General features: G+C 43.1%; 1 protein-coding gene across 2 annotated transcripts in view; it reads right to left on the reverse strand.

Annotated features, from left to right (window-relative positions):
* The window catches only part of creb5b (cAMP responsive element binding protein 5b), a 50,416-nt gene extending 27,485 nt beyond the window's left edge, over nt 1–22,931 (reverse strand). Inside the window, exons 1-5 of one of the 2 annotated variants that reach the window (XM_012862714.3) lie at nt 22,804–22,931; nt 16,839–16,916; nt 16,436–16,529; nt 13,795–13,916; nt 11,027–11,184 (exon numbers count right to left, since the gene is read on the reverse strand). In XM_012862714.3, coding sequence (XP_012718168.2) covers nt 11,027–11,184; nt 13,795–13,916; nt 16,436–16,529; nt 16,839–16,892 — 428 coding nt within the window. In that variant the 5' untranslated portion in view covers nt 16,893–16,916; nt 22,804–22,931. Of the gene's footprint in view, nt 1–11,026; nt 11,185–13,794; nt 13,917–16,435; nt 16,530–16,838; nt 16,917–22,751 lie in introns of both variants that reach the window. The other variant, XM_012862713.3, reaches the window with a different exon arrangement.
* Nucleotides 22,932–23,609: the final 678 nt, after the last annotated feature.

Consider the following 23,609-nt stretch of genomic DNA (forward strand, 5'->3'; position numbering starts at 1 on the left):
GTGTGTGGGGGGGGGGGGGGGGGGGGCAATCAATAAAACTACGTGAAATGTGATAGGCATTTGAATTCAACACTCTGTCCTTGGATATCCCTAAATCAAATTCTGTGCGGTACAACCATCATCTTAAAATCGAACAACTGCAAACCTACAACGACGGCCAACTTAACCGAAAGGCCAGGATGGAAGAGCATTAATCAGAGAGGTAGTCAAGAGGCCCATGCTAACTCTGGGGGGCCTGCAGAGATCCATTGCTCAGGTGGGACTATCAAGACAACTTTTAGCTGTGTGCTCCAGCAATCTGACCTTAAAAACCGGGGGGGGGGGGGGGGGGGGGGGGGGAGCAATTGCTGATAGAAAGAAAGTCCATAAGAAGCGAAGTTTCAAAAGTTGCCCACAACACCCATGTAGCCAATTATGTGGAAGAAGGTACAGTGGTCTGATGACACCAGAACTGAACTTTATAGCCTGAATCCTAACACTGCACATCAACCTGAATACATTGCCACATTAAAGCACAGCAGCATCGTGCTATTCTTCATCAGGGACAGTCGAGCTGGTCAAAGTAAACAGGAAGGCAGATGGAGCTAAATACAGAGCTAGAAAGCCTGTTTGGGCTGTTGTCCCATTACAGCAAGACAGCGGCCAGAAGCATATAATCAGAGCTACGAGGCAATTTTGTAGAACAAAGCGTATCTCTGTGTTTGAATGGCTCAGTCACAGCCCGAGCCTGAATAAAGTTGGGGAAACCAATGGTGTCCACAGGTGCTCTCCATCTGATCTGACTGGAATTGAGCTACTTTGCAAAGCAGGGGCGAGAATGTCTGTCTCTAGTTGTGCGTCTGGAAGCGTGGCGCACCAACAGATTCGCAGTCATTGCAGCAAAAAGTGGTTTCAAAGAAGAAGAAAAAAACCTTACCTCAAGAGGACTGGATACAATTGAACATCATGCTTTCCAGATTTGTTGATGTAAAACATGAAAAAAAAAAACCACTGTGCATCATTTTCCTTCCACTCTACATTTATGCACGTCTTTCTTTCTATCATGTACCTCCCTAACGAAACACGATTCAGTCAGGCTGTAATGTAAGAAGAGATTTGGGTAAATGAACAATTGCAGGGCACTTTAGCTTTTGTAAGAATATATGCTTCATAGATTACTGAGCCGGACTTCAATTTCTTTTGACCCCAGAGGGAAAATCACGACAGCCCTCCACAGGTAGACTACAAAAAAAAAACACCAACAACAACAACAGTTCAACCAGGACGGAGCACAGGTATGTAGCCACTTGCTTTCTAGAGAAGAAAGCCCCCTTTGAGTTATTTACAGGCTGTACTTCTGCACCTGTCTGTAAGCAAAGCTAACACAAAGTCTGTGTGTTTGTCACCGGCACGCACTTAAAAACACAGCCCACCTATTCAGGAAAAGGGGAAAAGCCACACTAGCATCTGACAGCACCTCCTCAGTGGATTTACGCTGTGCTGCCGGCTCTGTTGAGACGGTGAGACGTCTCAGAGAGCTCCACACATAAAACAATGAGCGGCTTTTGTCTAGAAAACACTTGTGGACCAGTTAGAGCATTTCTTTTTTACGCTATTTACAGCTTTCGCCAAAAATTCTGATCGTGAAAGTAATATATTTAGCTGACTAAATTATGGCAAGAGCTTCCCTACCTGGACTTGATAAAAGCTGGTAAAATGTGTTTTGAAAATACATCTTGGTTGTAGTTGTCCCATACCTTGGGCTGTGGGAACATGTGCGTATGTATATGAGTGAATAATGACAGTCTCAGCCGGGGTTGATAATAGCCTGTGCCGTTGGGCCCTGGGGAGGGGGGGGGGGGGGGGGGGGGGGGGGGAGCAGGTAGACACTCCACAGTCCTGACCCTGCGCTCTCACATTACTGAGTGCCTCGCTCTCCTTCTCAATCCCCGCCCAAGAACCACCACCGTACCACCAACGCCGCCCACCTTCACTCCCTCCACCATGACATCATTACTGGATCTTCTTTCCTGCCCGAACCCCTCTTTTGCTTTTTTTTTTTTTTGTTTTGCTCTATCCTTCAACTGTCACTTTTCTGGTATTTTGTTTCTCCTCGTGGAGGAGAAGACAACCCCTCTTCTTTTTTTTTTTTCCTCGTTTTGTTAATCCCATATAACTCTTTTTTTTGGGGGGGGGGCCCTCAGGGTGCAAATACTTGAACTGGAGTCTCTCTGGTCTAATCAAACCTGCAGTGTGCGCACACCGAGCCTTACCGCCCCCCAGTCCCCGGCTCCGGCTCAAGTGCAGGGACTTAAAACATGAGCGGCCTGGCCGTCATCCAAAGCGACCGAGAGACGGAGAGAGGTTCACTCAGTCCACTGACTCACGTCCTTCCCTTTTTGACTCCGCTCCAGCAATGATGTAATGCTGTTGGCTTTTCTCCCTCCCCCCACCCAGTGCCTCCAATACCCCTTGATTTTGTCCCTCCCTCCTTCCTCTCCTCTGCTCCTCACTTTCCCTCTCTTTCTCTCCTGGACCCATCCGGCATCGCTGCACTGGCTCCTCGCTGGGTGAAGTCACCGCGAGCTCGGGATAGACGCAGCAGCTAAAAAGTTTTGAACGTAACCAAAACAGCCCAGGGCCAAGTTCCAGACGTTTGGGAGATGGTGGTGCAGTCGCCATGGGAACGGCGATAAACAGAGAAAGAAACAAGGGCCTCAAACAGCTTGCAGCTGCCTGGCTCTTAGAGTAAACACTGCGCAGGACCTGCCCCTGATTTACGGCCTTTAATCACGGGTGGGAGGAGAGTGCCGTGGGGTTTGGATTGAGGAAATAATACGAATCTGATCAAATAAATCAGCTGTAATGGGTTACAACACGGGCTGACTTTTATTAGCGGGCTAGAGATGAGATGGATGCGGCGAGGGAGCTTCACTGGGAAGCATCTTGGACGGGGTGTCCTCCCATTAGGGGGGGCTACACAAGCCGAGTCAACCCCTGCCAAAGTACAGCTGATGAACGGCTGTCAATAACACTTTTCAACCAGCTATGTGCGTGACACAACGCCAGAGCAAAAGTATTCCCAGGCCTTGAACTTTTTTCAGATTTTGTCACATTACAAACACAAACAGCGTATTTTATTTGGGATTTTTGTTGCTACACCGACACGAGGCAGGGCTTAATTGTGAAGTGGAACTAAAACGATAGCGATGTCCAACCATTTTTACGACCTGAATTGAGAAAAGTGATGCCTCCCCTCTGCTCTTACACCCCTGTAGATAAAGTCCAGTGCAACTATTACCCTCATATGGGGTTAATTGGTACATAAGGTGAACATACAGTATGTGTAGCTGAACTTTAGCCTACATATCACTGTTCTCTGAAGGCCTGAGGTTTGTTGAAGAACAAGAAAGCCCTCCTTACATGTCAGGAATAAAGTTGGAGAAGTTTGAACCAGGGCCAGATACACTACATGTCAAGGGGCACTGTTCGACGCATCATCTGAACTCAGAAAGAGTAGGACACCAACGCAAACCAACCGAGACATGAGCGGCAGAGATCCACAGCTAAGGTGGGTAAATCAAACCAAACACAACAAAACTGCCTTCGTGGAAGCGTAACAGAGAGAAAGCCATTGTTGAAAGACAACTGTAAGAAGTCCCAATAAGCTTTGCCAAATGCCAAAGAGGGTACACAGCACACACAATGCTCTGGTCCAATGAGTCAGCAGGTCAGCGAGTTGAGATGGGGGTGGAGGCTCACCTTCCAACAGGATGGCAATACTGAACATAATAGTCAGTGCTACGGTGTAACGGTTTAGATAAAAGCATAATCGAGGGCTAGAATGGCCCATTCAAAGCCCAGACCTGAATCCAACTGAGAATCTGTTGGTTGGTATTCATAGACACTATCAATCCAATCCGAATGAGCTTGGGCTATTTTGCAAAGGACAATAAGCACATCCCAAAACCCTTGCAGCTTTAATTGTAGCAACATGTGGTTCTGCAAAAGCATTGACAAGAGACTGGCTGGATACAGATGTACAGTATGCCACAATTTTCTAATATGTATTTTAAAAAATAAACTTTTTTCAATAATGCACTAGTTGTGTTAGCTTATATTACACAATCCTGATAAAAACCGTTGTAGTATGTTGTAACGAGACAAGCTGAAAGGGCAGAAATTCCTTCATTTTCAAGCCACTCTCCATCCAAAGTGGTGCTGTTTGAATTTGGGCCTGTCAACACCATCATGCCAGTACGGTTATACCAGAAGTGAACCAGAAAAGCAAGCAGCATGAGTCAAATCTGAACAGGATAACCGGGCATCTGTCATCGCTCGTTCTCCGGCAGCGAGCGAGGACAACTCCTTTGACTTCCCCGCGTCCCATCGCTGCTGCTTTGCATTTAACACTAACATGCAAATAAATCTGATGAAATATCTGCACGTTTGTCCCCGTTTGAACTTTATTTTTTTTTCTTTTAGTTCGATTCATTTCTTCTCTTGTTGCTCTTTATTTCTGCCCTCGGGTTCTTTTTCTAATCTTGAAGCGTTGTTGTTGTTTTTTCCCCCCCACCTTAATTCTTCGAATGCTTTTTTATCCCTTCCCTCATCCAGACATGATGTATCTTTTCCTTTCCTTGTACAGACATGTGTTCTGTCTTTTCCTCCACCCCCAAAAAGAGACCATCCTCTTGGTATAATAATGCACCTCTTCTTCTCTGAGTTTCCTCCACCCACCTGATCCTTCATTCACCCCCCCCCCCACTCCATCTACCTCCTAATACCCCGCTTCCTCTTCTCCATCCACCTCTGATCCCAATTTTTCCTCCTCCCTGTCCACCTCTGATCCACCGTTTTCCACGCTTCTTCCCCACGCTGCGACTCTTGCGCTCCCCCCCCGGAGAAGCGAGGCGCATCCCTATGTGTGAGTTGCATTTGCAGGAGCCTGCATGTGTGGTGGCCCCGGGGCAGAGATGACACAGGCCCGCTGGAATGAGAGGGGAACAGAGTCTGGGCGTTCCTCTACAAACGCACTATTAAACCCGCTGCAGTACACAATGAGCTCATCTTAATTCAGGTCAGATGTACATCCTGCTCTCTCGCTGTCTTTTAATTTTCGCAATTTATTACCCTTTAGATATAGCCGTCTATCCTCTGCTGCCTATCACTAGATATAATGGCTAATGTACAAATAGAGCCCACGTTTCAGTATGGAAAGGCATATCAGAGCATAAGGAGGATTTAAAGATTTTGTAAACTACACTCTGCACAAACGGTTTACCTCCTTTTTTATCACAATTTTGCAAAAGCAGTCCAATTCCAATCAAAAACAAGAATAAAAATAGCTTCATTTGAATTGGTGAATGTCATGAAGTTAATTAGTTTAGTTCTCTGAAAAGCCTTTCTTTTTAGCTGCTGTTGTACTTGCATAGATCATTTGACACACTTTTCATTATACAGATGGAAAAAGGGGGAGGGGGGGGGACTAACACACGCTAATACAAAGTTTTATGCAAAATAGCAATAAAAATAATAGTTATCTATAGAAACTTAACTTGTGTTAACCATGAAAAGACCACAAGGTTTATCGTAAAAGATAAAAAAAAAAAAACATTACGTGATTTTCCAACCTTTTTTTGTACAAATCACACATTTGCCAGACGTCACCAACCAACGGCAAACCATTGTCCTAAATAATCAGTCGACTTACCACCAAATCTCTCTGCAAAGACAGAAGAAGCTTACAGCAAACCCATCTATCACCCTGGGCTTCACATGAAGAACAATATGTATTTGCGCTACTTCCCTTAAAGGCAAAAACAGGGTCCGCAAGTAGCTCGGCGACTAAGGTGTGAAAAATGGTGTGCATTTAAAGCAGCATGGGAAACAAAACCACAATCTGACTTCCTACAAAACTCAGCCTGGTGCATGCAGCGCGCCCAGGGTGGAACATCACCAATAATGCAAGCTAAGATATAAATGCTGCATCTAAAAGAATGCTCAAATGTTATCTGCAAAGATGAGGCAAACCATGAAAGAGGATCATGTGCTTGCAAGCGTAAATTAGTTTCAAATTTGCACATTTCTGCTAATCTAATACAATAATATTGTTTAAATAGAAGCCCTAAACAAAATCTTCAAACCCTGTGCTGGTTAGATGGTCAAAAACCAAAACTGCCTGACATAAGCATTTAGTGGTTTGAGGATTGCAGCTTTTGGGTTCCCACACTGATGCTAAATAATAAGTCCTCTGACTTACTCCACTTCGCACCTTCTAACCAACAGGGCCTTCCAAAAGTATTCACACACTTTGAACTTCTCATATTTTCTGACCATTGCGCCAAATAGCTCAAAGGATTTAATTGACATTTGATGAAACTGACGCGAGGTAGTGGATAATTGTAAACGTGGGAGAAAATCTGAAAAGTATGGGATGCTTTTATATTCAGGTCCTCTGAGTTAGCACTTTTCACTGCAATTACAGCTGAGAGTCTTTCGAAAAAACGTGTCTACCAGCTTTGTATGTCTAGACAGTGAAACTTTGCCCAACCTTAGCTCAGTCAGAGTATCTGTGAACATTAAATCTCAAGTCCTGCATCACAGATTCTCAGTATTAAGGTCAGTACTTTGACTGGGCCCCATTTTTTACACATGAAAAAGCTTCGAACTGAACAAGTGCACTGAAACTCCGGCTCATCTTTAGCTTAAATGTCTTGCTGGGAGGCATAGATGTGCTGTAGTCTCACGTCTTTTACGTCTTCCAACAGGTTTTACTGTTCCTCATTTATTAACTTTTTTTTTTCTGGGGGGTAAAAAAGTAATCCAAGACCAACTTCTCTGTCCCTGCTGTAAAAAAAAGCAAGATGGTGTTGCCATCATGTACCTCTGTAGGTATAATGTGCTTGGGGTGATGTACAGAGCTAGTTTCCTGCCACACACAGTGTTTTTCTAGGTAGGCTGGAAAGGTCAATTCTGGTGTCATCTGACCAGAGAACCTTATTCCACATGTAGTATTTGTTGTGCCCCTCACACCCTTCAAAACAAACCTCACCAAGGCCCTCTGGGCTGCTTATCTGTTCGAATGCTCTCCTTGCCGTGCCGTTTTAGGGACACGGCCATGTCTTGGTAGGTTTGCAGCGGTGCTATAATCTTTCTATTTTCAGATGATGAAGATGTTCACAGCTTAAAATCTAATTTTATAGCCTAAAGCTAATACAACGCCCTTCACGATGTAATCACTGACTCTGTCTGCTGGGTTCCTTAGTATTGGTGATGCCGTTTGTTCATCCATGTTCTCTAAGAAACCTCTGAGGCCTTCTGAGAACAGCAACATTTATACTTAGATTAAAATACACACTCCATTTATTTATCAGGTCATTTCTGAAGTCAGTTGACTGGACTTGTTTTTATTCTAAGGGTATACACACATGCACACCTCACAAAAAAGAAATCAATGACATAAAATGAAATAAAACACAAATGAAACGTGGAAAAATGTGTGGCTGTGAGAGGACAATGTTTGGTCCTCTTGAGTCTTCGTCTACGTGATTGAAATCAAACTTTATGCGTTTAAAAAAAGCATTAAAAGGAAACAAGCCGCATGCCTTACAAAACAGGAAATGTTTAAAGATGTCTTTAAACCTTGCGTTATCCTAAATAGCAGATATTTTTTGCACATGTGTACTGCAATCGCTTAATCAAAGTGGCTGCTTTCAGCTTGACTGTAATGAGTAATGGAAACAACTGGCCTAAATTACTCTGTTGGGCCAAAAAAGCGAAGAATGTCACATTTAATAGCTTGTGCCCACACCCTTCTCCGCTCAGACCTCCACCTCTCATAAGTCAAAAGGTTGAGGTTTCCACAAAACGCGGTATCTCCCATGATTGTCCGGTAATGTCCCGCATACTTAGCTGTGACATTACTCAGCGCCAGCTGCGTATGATCAAGAAAGGCCGAGGGGCACGCAGAGCCTTCCCTGTGATATGACACGAGCGGTGACATTAGGCTGTGTTGGTTGTTTCTTCTGCCTGCTTTTAACGCTGTTGTGTGTCAGTGCAGTTCCCCAAAGACCCAGCTCGAGGACTCGGAGCAGAGGGAAGGAGAGAAAAAGAGAAAGAGAGCGGTCCTCAGGTTTCACAGCTGCAGGCCTGACTCAGTCCTGAAGTAAATGGACTCGAAGAAAACCAATCCTAATTGATTCCAAGCCTCAAAGCTCTTTAGTAAACATTGTGGGGCAATGAAAATGACTTGTTATCCTAATTCATGAGATGCTCGTTCTATGCGCTCGGCAATGCAGAGGAACAAAACGAGGAAGTGAGATTGAATTAACATTGTTAGTCTCATTTAGTGACATGTTCGAAGCACAGCTCCTTAAAGTGTTACAGGATTTTAAGCGTTAGAAAGTGAGGTATAGACACACCGCACCATTGTTGACAAGGGTGGCGGTGAAATATTTTTGGGTTAATAAGGCTAACATGTTCGTGAGATGAAAAATCAAAGCTTCTGAATTTACACAAAAGGCTCATCTTCACCAAAGAGACCACAAATCCAAACAATACCCCTTGCATTTTGAGTGAATAACTTAACTGGGAATCGCTACTTGCAAAACTCTTTCAGGACAAACTGGCTCGCAAAGCAAGTTTTTTCATGTTGGGTGTCCTTGTAAAGAGATCCTGTGCACAAAAACTTTGGTTAGGCCTAATGTCTTCCTGTGGAAGCACTGATTTACATCCTGCTGATGTAAAAATTTCCAGCTCGCCTCTCTCCTGTGTGAATCTAATCTTCCTATCCATGTGTCAGGATTCCTAATTCGCTGTAAACAAGCAGCACTTCCACAGACTCGGAACACGGACGAGCTGCTAGCTGTTCTCACGTGATCTGTGTGACTTTATGTAGCGCTCTCTCGCTTCCCCAGCAATGACGCGACACTATTAAACTGTTAAGACATTTCTCACCAAATCACTGAAGGTGCTGTGATAACTGCAAGCCGTGACGGTAGGCGGGGAAATTGTGCGTAAGGAGGTAAGGAGTTCACGCTGACAGGTGAACTCAGGTGAAACAGCGCCTAGCGCGGTCTCTGTTACTGGCAGTGATTTGCTGCTCCTCCGGTGGGATGAAATTCCATCCCTGTGCTCAACAAAGAGCCTGACGAGGTGTCAGTCAGGCTTAGAGATGGGCCTCGCATCCAATATTCAGCAGCTCCTGGAGCTGTAAATCTACGCAGGACAACCTGAACACAGGAGCAGCTTAAACGCTGAGCCATCTCAATGTTTAACCAGGTAGCCACAGGCCTGGCTTACAATGACAAAGCTCTGGCAGAAGTGAGAATGTGGCTGGAGCGAAGGCATAAGGGCCGAATTAGGATGGCTGAGGGTTGTCAAAAGGGAATAACTACAAAGTCTGAAGCAGGATTAGGTGATAAAAACCATTAAACAATACCCCAGGGTTTGTGCATCTCACAGACTACGGTTTGGGCCAATGTCTAAAAATGAAAAAAAAAAAAAGCACTGCATGGCAAGACATGACAGTCCATTTAGGCGCACAGACCAGACAAGGAGGACAGTAAATGTTTAGGAGCCAAGAGACAGACGGTTGCTCTGGAGGATCTGTCGGAGGACCAATACTAAGGAACGCAGCTAAATAAAGATCAATCCAGCATGGAAATCTAGTAGAGGCTGCAAAAGCGTATGCTTGGGTTATTCATGTTTTAGAATGACTCAGTCACAGACTAGACTGGGACTCTGTGGCAAGACAAGAAAATTGAGATTTCAGATGTGCTCCATCCATCCAACGAGACTGAGCTTAAACCACCTTTTTGTAAAGAAGAATACAGAAGAAAATTCAGTTTCAAGTGTAAAACAGGTAGAGAACAAACCCTAAAAGACTCGCAGCTGAAAATGGGGGGTTATATACAGAATTGGCTCATTGGGGCTTAACACAATGCAGGCCACATCGTTATGATTTTCCATTTGTATGAAAGTTTTGAAAACAAGTAATTCTTCTTTCCTTCTTCCTCGCCATTATGCAGTGGGTTGTGTTGCTCTATCATATTAAATCCATGTGCATGACACTTCAGTTTTTGATTGTAACAGATCAAGATGTGGAAAAAGTTCAAGCACTGAAATACATTTTAAGTCTCTTCAACGTAGAAACGAAAGTTCAAAAGCTGCCTTAAAACTGCAAGTAAAGTCAACTTTTAGATTTGCATATTCCCACTCTATGAAATGTCAAGAAGATTTACAACCATAAGTTAAACGTTGGAAACACACAAACCTAAGTTCTATGTTAAAAACTCATTATAATAAGTTGGGTTTAGAGGACAAAATAAGTGCACTGAACCTGAAGGGGCTGTTGGGTTTTACAGTATGGACTACATTTGCAAATTGCTGTTAGAGAAACAGAGAAAAATGTTTTTTTGTTTTTTTTTTACATGGTCAGATTATGACTAATTAAAAAACTGTATTTGAACTCTAAACAAAGAGCTTTACACTAAACACTGAACTAATGACCGTTTGCTTTCTAGCATATCCTTCCAATCTGCCACTGTAGCAGGAAAAGTACTCTACGGTGGCTGGAAACAAAAAACAAAAACAACAACTATATTTTAAGACATGAAACGAAATGCTAAACTCTCGTAAAAACACTCACGGCGGAGGCTTGAACAATAACATCTAGTCCTGTGAGACCGTTTGGCGTGCTCTGCTCTGGGACAATGCTGAATGAACAGCACAACATGGGTTTCTGGCCCCACATGCAGCGCTCAAATGTAACTAAACACTGACATAACCTCAGAGATGACAGAAGGATGACAGCTGGCACGGACACAAAGGACCAGGCTCAGCCTAAAGCTGTCACTATAACAGGGCCACTTGTCAGATCGTTTTCTCTACGCCAGCATTTAGAATCTTATCTATTGTAGCAAAACATGGTTCAAATAAAAGTAAAAATGGAAAAAAAAAAAGACGCTAAATGTAGAGTCTGTCTACTGGTTGCCGTTGCTGTTTATTTCCTCCTGGTTCGCTTTTGGTTTAGTGTTTCACTCACCCTATCTGTCTGTTGGTGGAGGGCGCCTGAGTGATGACGGAGCTGGACTGAGGGGAGGGAAGGGCCTGCTGGATCACTATGCTGGTATCGTGGTTGGCCATCCGTGTGTGGGACTGCTGGTGCTGACCTTGACCCGCTTGGCCATGCAGTGAGATGTTCTGAAAAGAGGAAGTGAGAGGAGAAGAAAGAAAAAAACAAAAACAAAGTGTGCACACAAGGTCAAGAACGAATTCATCTGAAAGCACAAGTGTGCAGATTTGCAACCGTTTAAGCCTCTCCTTGCCATCCCGAAGCTGCAGCGAGGAGTTATGTAAACTATCCTCTACGAGCTTTTCCACGTCTCAGTTGGGACACACTGACAGTCTAATGAAGACCAGGCTCCCTGGAAACGCTCCGTAGGATCGGTCATGTATAATAACACCTATTACAAAATAACTCTGCGCTAACAGCCTTTTACATCTCACGTGAAGCTCTTTTATTTGTTTCTCGTGTGGAGATTTGACTCAGAACGTGTCAAAATTTTACATCACTGGCACTGGCGCAGATTTTAATTTTAGGCTCTTAACTTTGAACAGTTCTTATTCTTTGGAGCTGTAATATCAACCATTAATCATTTTTGCTCAGTTCTTTTCAGGTTCAGAATGATACATCTAGGCTAGCCTATTTCTACTTAGTTACATGTCTCTTAGAAAATGTTCTTTGTAGCCATCAGGTCCTGGCAAAATCTGACTCTAAAAACGGAAACTTAAACGAATTGCCTCAATAGGTCACAAATAAAGAAGTTATGTTTTTCTTACTTATTTCATTTAGTTTATAAGTTGTTGTTTTTTTTTAGAGTGTGGCATAACTGGTACAGTTCAGGTAAATTGGTTATTTCCTGGCTTGGACCTGCCATTTAAGGCCATTTTCACAGGTTAGAGGTCAGGGTCATTTCAGAACCTTGAAGTCAAGCTGCCTTATACTTTCTCAAAACAGTTTTGATGTGTATTTGGGATCCTTATCCTTCTGGGACACCCATTTGTTAAAAAGTTTGACTTAACTGGCCCAAACTGTTACCTCCAAAGGAAAAAAAAGGAAAACTGGACAGGCCATTCAGGAATGACAAAGCAACCATAAGTTTGCTAAGTTTCAAACCTATTGTGACCTGGAAGATGCTAACACCGGTGCCACTGTCCACAGTGAAGATAGTTTTACAGTGGCATGGTTAGAGGGGGGGGGGGGGGGGGGCTGAACAGGAGGAAATGTGCATTTTTCAATGTTACCATCTTTAAGCTAGACTAAAATTTGTAGCTACCTTCAATGATAATCTAAATGTCTCCGGAATAAGAGCTTTATGTTCGGAGGAGAGGCAAATAAGCTATTTGGCAACAATGCCTTGTTGCTTGTTTGGACAAGTCAAGGCGAAGATTTCAAACCTAAGGACACCGCACCAGCCGGCCAGCATGGTGTTGGCAGCATCATGCTGAGGGTCTCTTTCATCGCCAGTGGCACAAGTGCACCATAAAAAGTGGATGGATTAAGAAGGAGGAGGAATAGCAACAATTTCCTCCGCCTCGTCTCCGATCAACAGCCACATGCTTAAAGCTCGGACGCGGTTGGGTGTTCCAAACTAATAAAAACTGGTTTAGGAGCGGATAAAGCCGGTTAACATTAAACCTCTGAACCGGTCCTGACCTTAACCGTGTTGAAACCTTACTAAGACTAAGGAGGAAAATCAGCTCTGTGCCAAGAACACAACCAACTTCCATGAACTCTAAATTTCTGATAAGATGAGTCATCCAGCATTTAGAGGAAGAGTACATTTACAAAATCGAAACCCATGACAGTCCCATGCTTAATGAAAATGTACTGTTGCACGGCACATAAATATGTGACCGTTTTGCAGTCTATCTGCAGCTTTTTCAGGAGCCGCAGTGCTTTCGCCGCTTATCTCTGCCTATTGTGCGTTCCACTCCTACATCGCCTTGCTCTGACTCGCCTCCTGCTGACTTAGCAGAGCCTCCCGTCATAAACCACACAGGCTGGGCAGGCTAGACACGGCTGACCTGAGCACAGACAGGCTCCTGAGCCAAACCCCCAGAAAACAGCTTAGCCGCAGCGTGCTCCGCACATGTTCCCAGACGTTAAATAAGCAGTCTGTCTTCTGCTGATTTGACTAGTACGCATGTCCCAGGTGAAGGTGCCACGGGGCAGATCTATTATGCACAACCGACGATGTCCTTTGATGAATATAACGTTCTGGGGCCTCCGCTTTCATGCAAGACGGTCCTGCCAGTTCGTCTGGTTTGGCCGTTGCTGCCAAGATGTTGTCTCGGAGGTCAGACTTTATTTCTTGGAAGAAATATGACTCCCTCGCCTGAGAGATGGCCGGGGAGCTGTTTGAAGTTACAGGTGAAGAACCTGATCTGAGTCCTGTTCATGTGTGGTGCGGGACAGATCTGCATCAGCTAGACCTGTTCTGTCACTGCTAGGGTCCATGCATGCATACGTTAAACAGAAGAAAGGTGCAAACAGAGGCACCAGTAATATAGCGCGCAAACATCTGCGGTCAGCGGCTTCTTTAAAAGGGAGTAGTGTAGTTATGTGAGGTTTAGGGTGTTTTTAAGCTATTTGAGATGCTTTATCAGCTCAGTGTGTGTTAGGCATCTATTTGTGACCGATGATTGCAACCAGATAGCGGTTTATAACCCAACCCCTGTGGACGGCTGTGGCTTTAGGTTTTTCTGGGTTTTTCAGCCTGAGGCTCGTCCTCTCTGCTTTCGCTGTACCTGTTTGCTGTCCTCCTCTTCTTGCGCTTTGCAAAAGTCCTGCTCCATGGAGCAGTCCAGGTCACTGAACAGTCCGACCTCTTCACAGTTCTTCAAGAAACGGGTTGGAGTCGGCGTCTGGTCTGCAGATGATAGAATATTTCGTCAAGGTTTAGCGTTCAACTTATTAACAGTTAATAGTTGTTTTTTTTCAGGACATGAGTGCATTATAAATGGAAAGTGGAAAGATAAAATGTACTAATTTTGTCTTTTTTTTCTTTGCACAGGTATTGGCAAGAAGATCTTATCAAATTTTATCTGGAAGGAAGCCCTAAGTCTTGAACACATCGACAGACCGCAGTAGATCATTTTCTACAAGAACAAAATGTCTGTTTTGCAATAAAGGAAATTATAATAAAAACCTTCGCTATATTTTCTGTTTGTCTATAATTACTGTTAATCTGATTTGAAGAACATTTCTTTGTCTGCGTTCTATGTGACTTTCAGTAATAATGAAAAGAAGCTAATGATGATCCCCTCTCAGGTCTCAGGATCAGCTTTGCACATTTTCGCCCAGTTTATATAGCTCAAGCTAATGTAGACTGGATGAAGCTGGGCTCATTTTTTAAAGTTTTGCCACCGATTGCCAATGGGGTTTAGGCCTGGGCTTTGACTGGGCCAATATAATTTGTTTTAAATCCTACCATCTTAGCTCCGGCTGTATTTTCTGGGGTTGTAGTCAAGTTTGAGGGTGAACTTCAGCCTCGGTTTCAAATCGTTTGGAGCCTCTAGTAGGTTTTCTTTCAGGATTAGAAGTATATACCTCAAACCATCTTCCTGTTTGATTTGACTACCTTCCTTGTCCCACAGCATGATGCAGCCAACAAAGTGTTTCAGATAAGCGATGATGTGTTCAGGGGCATGTGCACATGTGTTATTTTCCCTCTACACGTAGCCTTTATTTAGTTCTCATCTGAAAGCAGCATCTTATTCAACTTTTTTTTTCTGGGTCCCCTTCATGGCTCACAGCAAACTGGATATAGGACTTCTTCAGGCTTTCTTTCAACAACCAATCAACTGAAACATTTTGCTATTGAACCATAAAAGTGATTTGCAAAGTAAACCGCTGTTTAGTTGAGTTGAGTTGAGCTGTGGATCTCTGCAGCTCCTCCAAGGCAAGACCATGGCACTCTTAACTGAACCCCCGGATAATGCTCTCCTGGCCAGGCATGCCTCGGTAGGTTTGCAGTTGTGTCTTGGGTTTTTTCTCTATTTTCAGATGATGGATTGTAAAGTGCTCCATTTTATAACCTAACCCTCCTGTAAACTTCTACACATCTTTCTCCCTGACCTGTCAGCTGTGCTCCTTGGTCTTCACGAAGCTGTTTGCTCACTGCTGGTCTCTAACAAACCTCAGCGGACTTCAGAGAACGGCTGCATTTATACTGACATGAAATGAAAAATAGGTAGATTACATTTACTAATCAGGCAACTTCGGAAAGGTTTTCGGATGCAATCAAACTTTATTTAAAGGGATCAAATTAAAAGTGGTTGACATATGAAAGAAAACTGGGACAAAATAGGAGATCATTTCTATGGGTTCAAGGCACTTTAAGTCATAGTCACTCATTTGGTTTTTAAAAAAAACAAAAAACATTAGTGCCTTTAGTTAGTGAGAGGGAGATGCTCCCTTGACAGGACCATTTTAGCCGACAAAGAACAGATTCCCCCTGCTGAGAGGGGGGCCTCCGTCAGAAGCCTGACGTTCTGGGGGGTGCCCACATATCAGGTTTCAGACAGTTGAAGGTGATTTTAGGATCTCGGCTGTTTCAAAGGCTAAAAGCCTGCTTCACGTCTGTTTACTCATTCTGGCTAGACTGGGGATTGACACAAACGTTCAGCATGACTTATGCACCCAAAATAGGGTTTAGGCCAGAGTAGACTTTTCAGCTTTGTTTCAAGTGGGTGAAATTTTAATTTAAGCTGTAAGTGAAAAAAAAGGGGAAAAAAGCTAGTTTCCATCCAGGATGCTAGCCAGTGAAAAGAAAACTATGCTCACTTTATGTTAAAGCTAGGGATACTTGTTTTGACACATCACCACATGTGACTAAGCTCTAGATTGGTCTTAGGGTGTTGTTAAACTGCTGACCATTTTGTCCTTGAGTTCAACATCTCGTTCAGAGAGGTTGTAACTCAGACAGCAGGCTACGAGACACCCAGCCTGGAGAATCGGATCCTGTGGTTCGAGCGGCGTAAATAATAAAAGGGATAGAATCTGGCTTAGTTGGACAATAGCCGGGGAGACGTGACGCTTCTGGGAAAGGACATCTATGACATACCTCAAAGTAAACTCACCTAAGGAGATGTGAAGAAGTAAATTACCGGAAGCATTAATCGGGAAAAACAAAGCACAATGTGGCGACCAATCAGACGGCGGCGTCGCTGTCGAGCTGAAGTTTGCACAACCGGTATGAACAGGAAGGCCCGTAGGCTGACATACCGTGTGATTTACATTACTGTAAACCGCTCGTATAGGACTCGACACGAAGGTTTGTGATGACAGAGGAGTTTATCTGTTGCTGATTCGCTTTGCCTGGCACACCTCTGCATCAGACACCTGCTGGGCTGTGGCAGCAAATGCGCTGATGCGGGCGTAACTCACCTGATAACATGCTGTCGTTCTTTATGGAGGGGAACTTAAGGGTCATCTCATGTTTGTGACGATGAATCATCAGATGGTCCTCCGTGGGGAAACGCTGTTTGGATTTTAAGACAAGGAGTTGTGTTGGACAAAAGGCAACAGGAGGTAAATAGAAAGGAACGTGGGAGATTTTCTTGCAAAAGAAAATAAATAAATAAATAAATAAATGAGACGTAGGAACCGCCCAAACCTGAAAGCAGCTACCAGATAAATAGCCTTAAAATAACATACGCTGGCTGTTTGCGTTCTAATTAAATGTGCTCTTCACTCTTAAGCTATTATCAGGGTTTGCATGCACATCCTGTGTGTATCCACCCCCGTGTGTGCTATATGTATCGATGTGCATATATAGACAAACACCAACCTGAGAGCAGCCAGGAGCGTTGCACATGAATGGCCTTTCCTGGTCTGAGTTCATCCCTCTGGCCAGCGTCTCATAAAACTGCAAGAGAAGACATTCGAAGAAATCAAAAAGAGGAAACGAGTGACTCCAAATCCCCCACCAGCACTTTAAGGAACAAATACAAAGCTACTGTCAATGCGAAGCAAGGCAAGGCAAGGCAAATTTATTTCTGTAGCACATTTCAGTACAGAGACAATGCAAAGTGCTTTACATGATTAAAACATAGGAAAATAAAACAGAATAAAAGCAAGTTGGAATAAAATGTAGAAACAAATTAAAACATGGAGAATAGAAACTAAAGCAAATATCAAAGACAGTTGGACTACAAAGTTGAACTAATGATGTTTCAGTAAAACAGTTTAACTAGAACAGTGGAAGGATTTGTTTAGGATTGCCTTGCGACTACCAAACCGATTGGTGACGCTAATCAGCTTAAAGCCATCAAAATTAAATTTGGACTCGAAAAAGTAAGAATTCAGTCATTTTAATCCCAACCCTGGGGACTGGCAAGTATTTTAAAACAGACGCATATTCTAACGGATGGAATCTGTTCATAGCCAGGGACTGCAACGTATTTTTACGGTAGAGATTGTGAAAATCTATTCTAAAAAAAAAAAGGAGCTACACAATCTTTCAAATAGCAACATAGCAGTTGCTTGGTGTAAAGTTTTGCATGATATTACATGTTAAGAGACATACATTATCCCCCTGCATGCAAAAATTACATTTAAGCTTAGCCTTACAAGAGGCTCTCAATGGTCCCTGCCAAAGATGTGGGTGGCCAAAATGTATAAGCTCAGGTAAAGTGGTGGAGAAGTTATTTCATTAAAATAATAAAATAAAAACAAAGAGAAAAAAGAAGGGAAGTATTTGGATCACGTGTTGCCGTCTTAATATAAATACATCAGTATTGCATGTTTTTGACGTATCAGGCAGCTCTGTAAATTAACATGCCTGCAGTTTTCTAGCCTTGCCTGCAAGCTGAATTCCCGCGGTATTTGTGCCTTCACAAACACACGCAAATGTGCAGAACTAAACCAAAAAAAGAAGCGTTAGCAGGTTAGCAGTATTCAACTGAAATCTACAGTTACGGCTAAACACAAGAAAAATTACAATTTTCTCTATTGCATCTAAGAAGCAAATTGGCTCTCAGGTAAATATTTTGTGAAAATAATGTAAAGATAAAACATGTTCTAAACGTGTAATTAACCACTAACTTCATTAGGTCTTCAGACTTCTTTTCATAACAAAAAATTACCAAATACTCCTCTACTTTTGGTCTGGATTATGCACTTAGGTAGCAAAAAAAATAAATGAATTTTCATAGAGCCACTTTATGTCGACTTTTTTTAGTCTTGTAGTCATTGTTTGAAAGATTTCTAAAATACTTTGCTAAGCTGGTGCACTTCTCCGAGGAAGAATAAGAAAGAGAAGTGGGGTCAGAGTAGACAACTATAATCAGACGGTAAAGTCAATTTGGTCTAAAACAAACAGCCTTAAAAATTAGACGTCCCTAAAGCTAATAATGTGCTTCATGAGTCCATGAGATCCCTCTTGTCAAAAGTAAAAGACTTCGGGTTCTGGTTTTGTTTTTATAAGAGAAAATATCCCTGAAAGATATGTCCTTTGACCCTGTGCATTAGTGGAAAAAGGCAATACAATAAAATGGAACCATGCTATAATAGCTATCTTTTTTTTTTCTTTTTTTTTTAAATCAAAATCCTTCTCCTCAGTTAGTTGCAAATGCAAACTGTTTACAACAAAATAAAGTATCCCGTCAGTATTTAAACTTTGGGATACAGCAAATAAAAGACATAAAATAAAGGAGATTTTTTTAACAAATAATCTAAACAAAAACAGTAAAAAAAAAAAGCAATGCATTGATTTACTAATCAGATCAGTCGTTTAATGCAACAGATGCACGCCTCAGATCTAAATTTTAAAACATTAACTTTATATTAATATCATATGAACGAACACCTGACAAATCTCTGGTAACGTGTGTCACCGTGTGGGTTAAAAAAAACAAAAACAAAGCAGCAACTCTTTACGCTGTGTCTCTCCGCTGCAGAAAGTTTCAGGTGATGCTTCCTGAATGCTGGCGGTGCTCCGGACAACTAAAACAAGCTGAAAGTTAAATCTGAAATACAACAATTTTGTTTGTGAGCAATTTATCGTTTCAAATTCCTCACGCCAATTCAAAGGGACTTTTATCTTGTTGCTTTTGTTCATCAGTTACGTTTGCACAGCTTGATAAAGTAAAATTAGTTTTTCGCATAGTCAAAGAGCATCATCCTCATCATATAGTCTATTAAAAAAATACAAAAACACTTCAGACCCCTTTGAAGGTCGCAGTATATTTTAGTCAGACATTAATATTTTCCAGCAGGATGATGCCACATGCCAGCGTTACAGATGTGCAGCACATTAGGGATGCCACGCCAGATGTTAAAGGAGTATTAGCATTAATCCTGGAGACCTATTTTAGCTTTTGGTCAGTACTTTGTGACAAACAAGTGGATCTGTTGGTGGGGAGGATGAGCAGAACCATCACTGACGTTAAGTGTAAAATGACCAGTGAGCCTGAGAACCTACAGGTTGCACGGTTGTGAGATCCATATGTCTGAATTAGGCTGTTAAAGTGTGTCAGGAAAGTGGACAAATGTGCAAAATTTGACAAAAAAAAGAGGAAAAAAAAAAAGATGAAAGTCTGCATCAGAGGAGAACATCATCAAAGGCTCATCCTTGCATAGCTCACCTTCAACCAGCTGAAACTCAAGTCTCAACGGAGACCCGCTGTTAAAATATTCAAATTTCCTTTCATCTTGTTTTCTTGGAATAGTTTTACTGCGGTGTGACTCTCACAATACACACACATTCGTCACAATTTTCCTCTGTCAGTTCAACCGGCCAAATGTACGTCGACGAGAACTGCAAGACAACTGTAATTCAGTCAGAGCCGACACTTCAAGCTCACAAACACGAATACTTTCACACAACTATTGACATGTGTCCCTGTTTTTTTTTTTTTTTAAACACTCTAATATTGTGTTATTTCAAGCAGCGGTGTTTGCCTAACAAGCTGTGCTTCATGACCAAGCCTGCAGAACAGGGTCTGGACAGGGTCTTTCTGTCAGAGTGAGCAAAGCGATGTGGGTCTTAAACCCCCCCCCCCCCATCCCAGTGCACTCGGTCTCCTCCACATGGGCTCTAAAAACTCACCTGGTCTCCTCTGACACAACAAACACGACCAGCGCTGCTGATCCTAACCTTGAATTCAAACCAAACAGAGGATGACAGCCGGTTGGACCGGCGCCTGCACACTTTATTTATTTCTGAGCTGAATCATTCTCATGTTCATTTTCCTTTCACCTTGCAGCAACTTTTATCACCACCTTTATTTTGTCACACTCTCTATGCAAAGCTTTATCAGCATTGTTGCGTTATTGCCTGCAGAATAAAGGATGCATATTATTGTCACTGCAAAAATGGTAATTAAAGTAAGATCATTTTTAGCATGATGATCAAATAATGCGTTCACACCAAAAAAAAAAAAGTCTGTTTCACCTTTGTGTCCCTGATATTGGATTTGATTATTTCAGCAGATTTAGCAGGAAATTCAAACCACATGATGCATAAAAGCCAACTGTTAATTCCCAAAAGGCCTCTATGAATTCCCCAATACCTTTCACACTTACAGATTATCAGTACTCAACGCCCTTCACTTGGAGAGGGCACTTGGCTCACATTTTTATATAGATGTTTTAGTCCAGCGGAGGAAACTTGGTTACACTTTAACATTAACTGAACCCTGATGTGAGTGAGCCGACGGATTAGGGTCCAGCGTTTGGTTTCAAGAGAAACCGGGGAGGCGTTCTCCAGGTAGACCCTGCGTTAGAATTTAAACAATATGGCGAAGGAAGGAAGGGGCTGAGGTGCAAAGTGGGTTTCGAGGCGAGCACGGACACGCAAGAGCAACTCAAATCTGCGCGTTCTTATAAACCTTGGCTTTTGACAGCACAACGTCAAGGCGGGATTACGGCGATCCCTGAGGCAGAGCGCATCGCCTTCATGGGCCTGAACTTCTGCTCGTGAACCAAACGGGTACAGCCAAATTCATTCTGGTCTAAACGTATTGCAATGTTATTCCGCAAACAAAAGACGTTACCTTTGCAATAAAGAAAACAACTAATGCAAGACTTTACAGCAAGAAATCAGGAATAAGTCTGTGCATTAACAGCACTGCTGTGAAACAGGATCTGTGTGGCCAGGCTGTTAACTGAACTGTCACTTTACTCCTTTTTTTTCCTTTTTTTTCTTACATTAACCCAATCATTGCCCGGGGAACCAGCCAGCGAGCACTGGAAGCAGCCATCAACAAATAAACTCAGTTTGGGTCACATTTCACCAGCGCAATCAGCCTCAAGACTGCAATCAAGCTTGTGCAAAAATATGGAAGGAATCTGCAGCAAGGTTAAAAATTAAAACATGTTCTAAGACTCCCTGCACAAACTCAGTCTGTTGTGATTGCTTATTTTTCCTTGAGTAGTTCAAATTTTGTCACACAGTTTTAAAAAAGAAATCAGATTTATTGCAGTAGGTATAATTAATTGAATGAAACTTTGCAGTCTGAGTAAATTCCATGTAATTTTTTGAACACACTCAAAACTTTTACTGCAGCTTCAGTGCTGATGGAGAAGCTGCGTGTCAGCTGTTTTCAAAAGTTTCTACTTTATCCTCACAACGAAACCAAACACACAAATCCTAATATGGAGCCTGAAAAGCACGGTGTTACAGTTCATGTTGTGAATTTGACTAAGCTGCGTGCGCTCACGCGTCCTTGCGTCATCCTTGCTTTGATTCTCGCCAGACGATTAAAAAACCCAAGCTCGCGTCTAGTTTTAATTGCCGAGCTTTGTTCTCGGAACGTTATTAATTCGAGCGATCACAGGGCATAAACAGTAAAAACCGGAAGCATAATTTACAGCGTGCGCGGAAGAAAGAAAAAAAAAAGTGGCTATTGACAGCGCTGTCACATAAACATAACGACAGCGGCCGAGGAGCAATCATATAATTAAGGCGCGTTTCTTGCCCTGCAGCCGGATGGCAACAAGAGCGCGCCTCGTCAGCACAACCCTCAAACATCTCCGAGGTTAATCAAATATCGACGAGCCTGCAGGATGACGTAATGTTGCTCGAGTTGCTTTTCGGTGGTGGGGTAAATGAAAAAAATATTTTATTTTATTTCATGGAAACTAGAGATTCGTTTGTTTCTCCTTCGCCGGCGTGACAGCAGCAGCAGCAGACGCGTTTTCCAGACGCCCGTCGGTGAGCCGCAGCAGCGCAGAGAGCGGGGCGGTCGCCGGGGCTGCGCTTCATCCCTGAACGGGACAGGCGTGACAATAATGATGCAGAGATGCGGCTCGGCTGCCCGGAGCCGAGAGAAAACTGGACACTAGGGCCAGATCGGAAAGAGGGGAAAGAAAATCGACCCTGCGGTCTTTGCAAGTTTAGAAGTTCAATGCCGGCCGAGGAGATGTGGTCCTTTGCAGGCTCTGCAGCGGCACTTGACTCCGCGTTCAACTTCAGCAAAAAGCTGCAAAACGCAGGCCCCCGCGTACGCGCACGCCGGGCGATGAAGGGAGATGACAATCCCTCAGATACCAGCGAAAGTCGCGAGAAACCGTGGCTGTTTTAGTTGCAAGCTTGGATCTTTGCAACCAAAAAAAATAAAATTATAAAATAAAAACGGGAAGAAAACAAACATCTACATCCCCAACTGCTGGAGCGCGAGCACGGAAACAACAAGCTGTTGCACGAGAGAAAGAGAAGCAAAGTCACACAGAAAAATCGCTTTAAACAAAGTCAACAAACCTGCAGAGGCTCGTGCACGAGGGTCTGCATGGTGGCAGGGCGTTCAACTTACCAAACAAGTGTAGAAAATGTGAAGCAGCCTCCGAGAAGAAACCACGTTGGACTGAGAAAGGATTACAATGCGATCTATTTAGAGAAGCATAACGTCACCCCGGGGTGACGTCACGTGGGATTCCTGAACTTCTAAATCATAGCGGGCCCTGCACGAGGAGGGGTGGGCAGGAGGGGAGGGGGGGGGGGGCGCACGGAGCCCGGTAGGGTGGGGCTAAATTAGTGGAGCCACGCCCAGAAGCATGGAGCGGCTGCGGTGTGACAGCGGGACGACCACCGCTGACCGGCCGGACAGTCCGGTGGAGTGAACTGGGTCCAGGGAGGAGCAACAGCTTGGAGTAGAGAACCAGGACCCAGACTTAGCCGTAAATGAATTCAAAGCTGTACAACAAGGCATTTTTGTTATTTTTATTCTCTAAAAGTCAGTTAAATGTTTAAATACCGTTTCTCAAAAACAGCAGTATGTCGACGTGCTGAAGGGGTCATTTTTATGACATTTATTTAAATTTTTTTTTAATTATTTTTGACAATTTATTTGTATCCCAAACTATCCTTCTTACAAGTTTTACGATTAAATAGCTATGTTTTTCACATGTTACCTTTGTGTTTTATGTCTCCCTATCCTGAAATAAAATGAAAATATAAAATATGTGACAATAATAGAGCTAAGTTACATTTTAAGTTTTGAACCCATAAGAGTTGAACCTAACATTATGCCCCACTAAGCATGCACCAGTTATCAGATGTACCAGGCATACTGAGATTTGAACAAATGATGGATTTAATTCTGATAAAATATTCCATCAT

The sequence above is a fragment of the Fundulus heteroclitus genome, chromosome 3 (assembly GCF_011125445.2).
Source record: "Fundulus heteroclitus isolate FHET01 chromosome 3, MU-UCD_Fhet_4.1, whole genome shotgun sequence".
Taxonomy (NCBI): Eukaryota; Metazoa; Chordata; class Actinopteri; order Cyprinodontiformes; family Fundulidae; genus Fundulus; species Fundulus heteroclitus.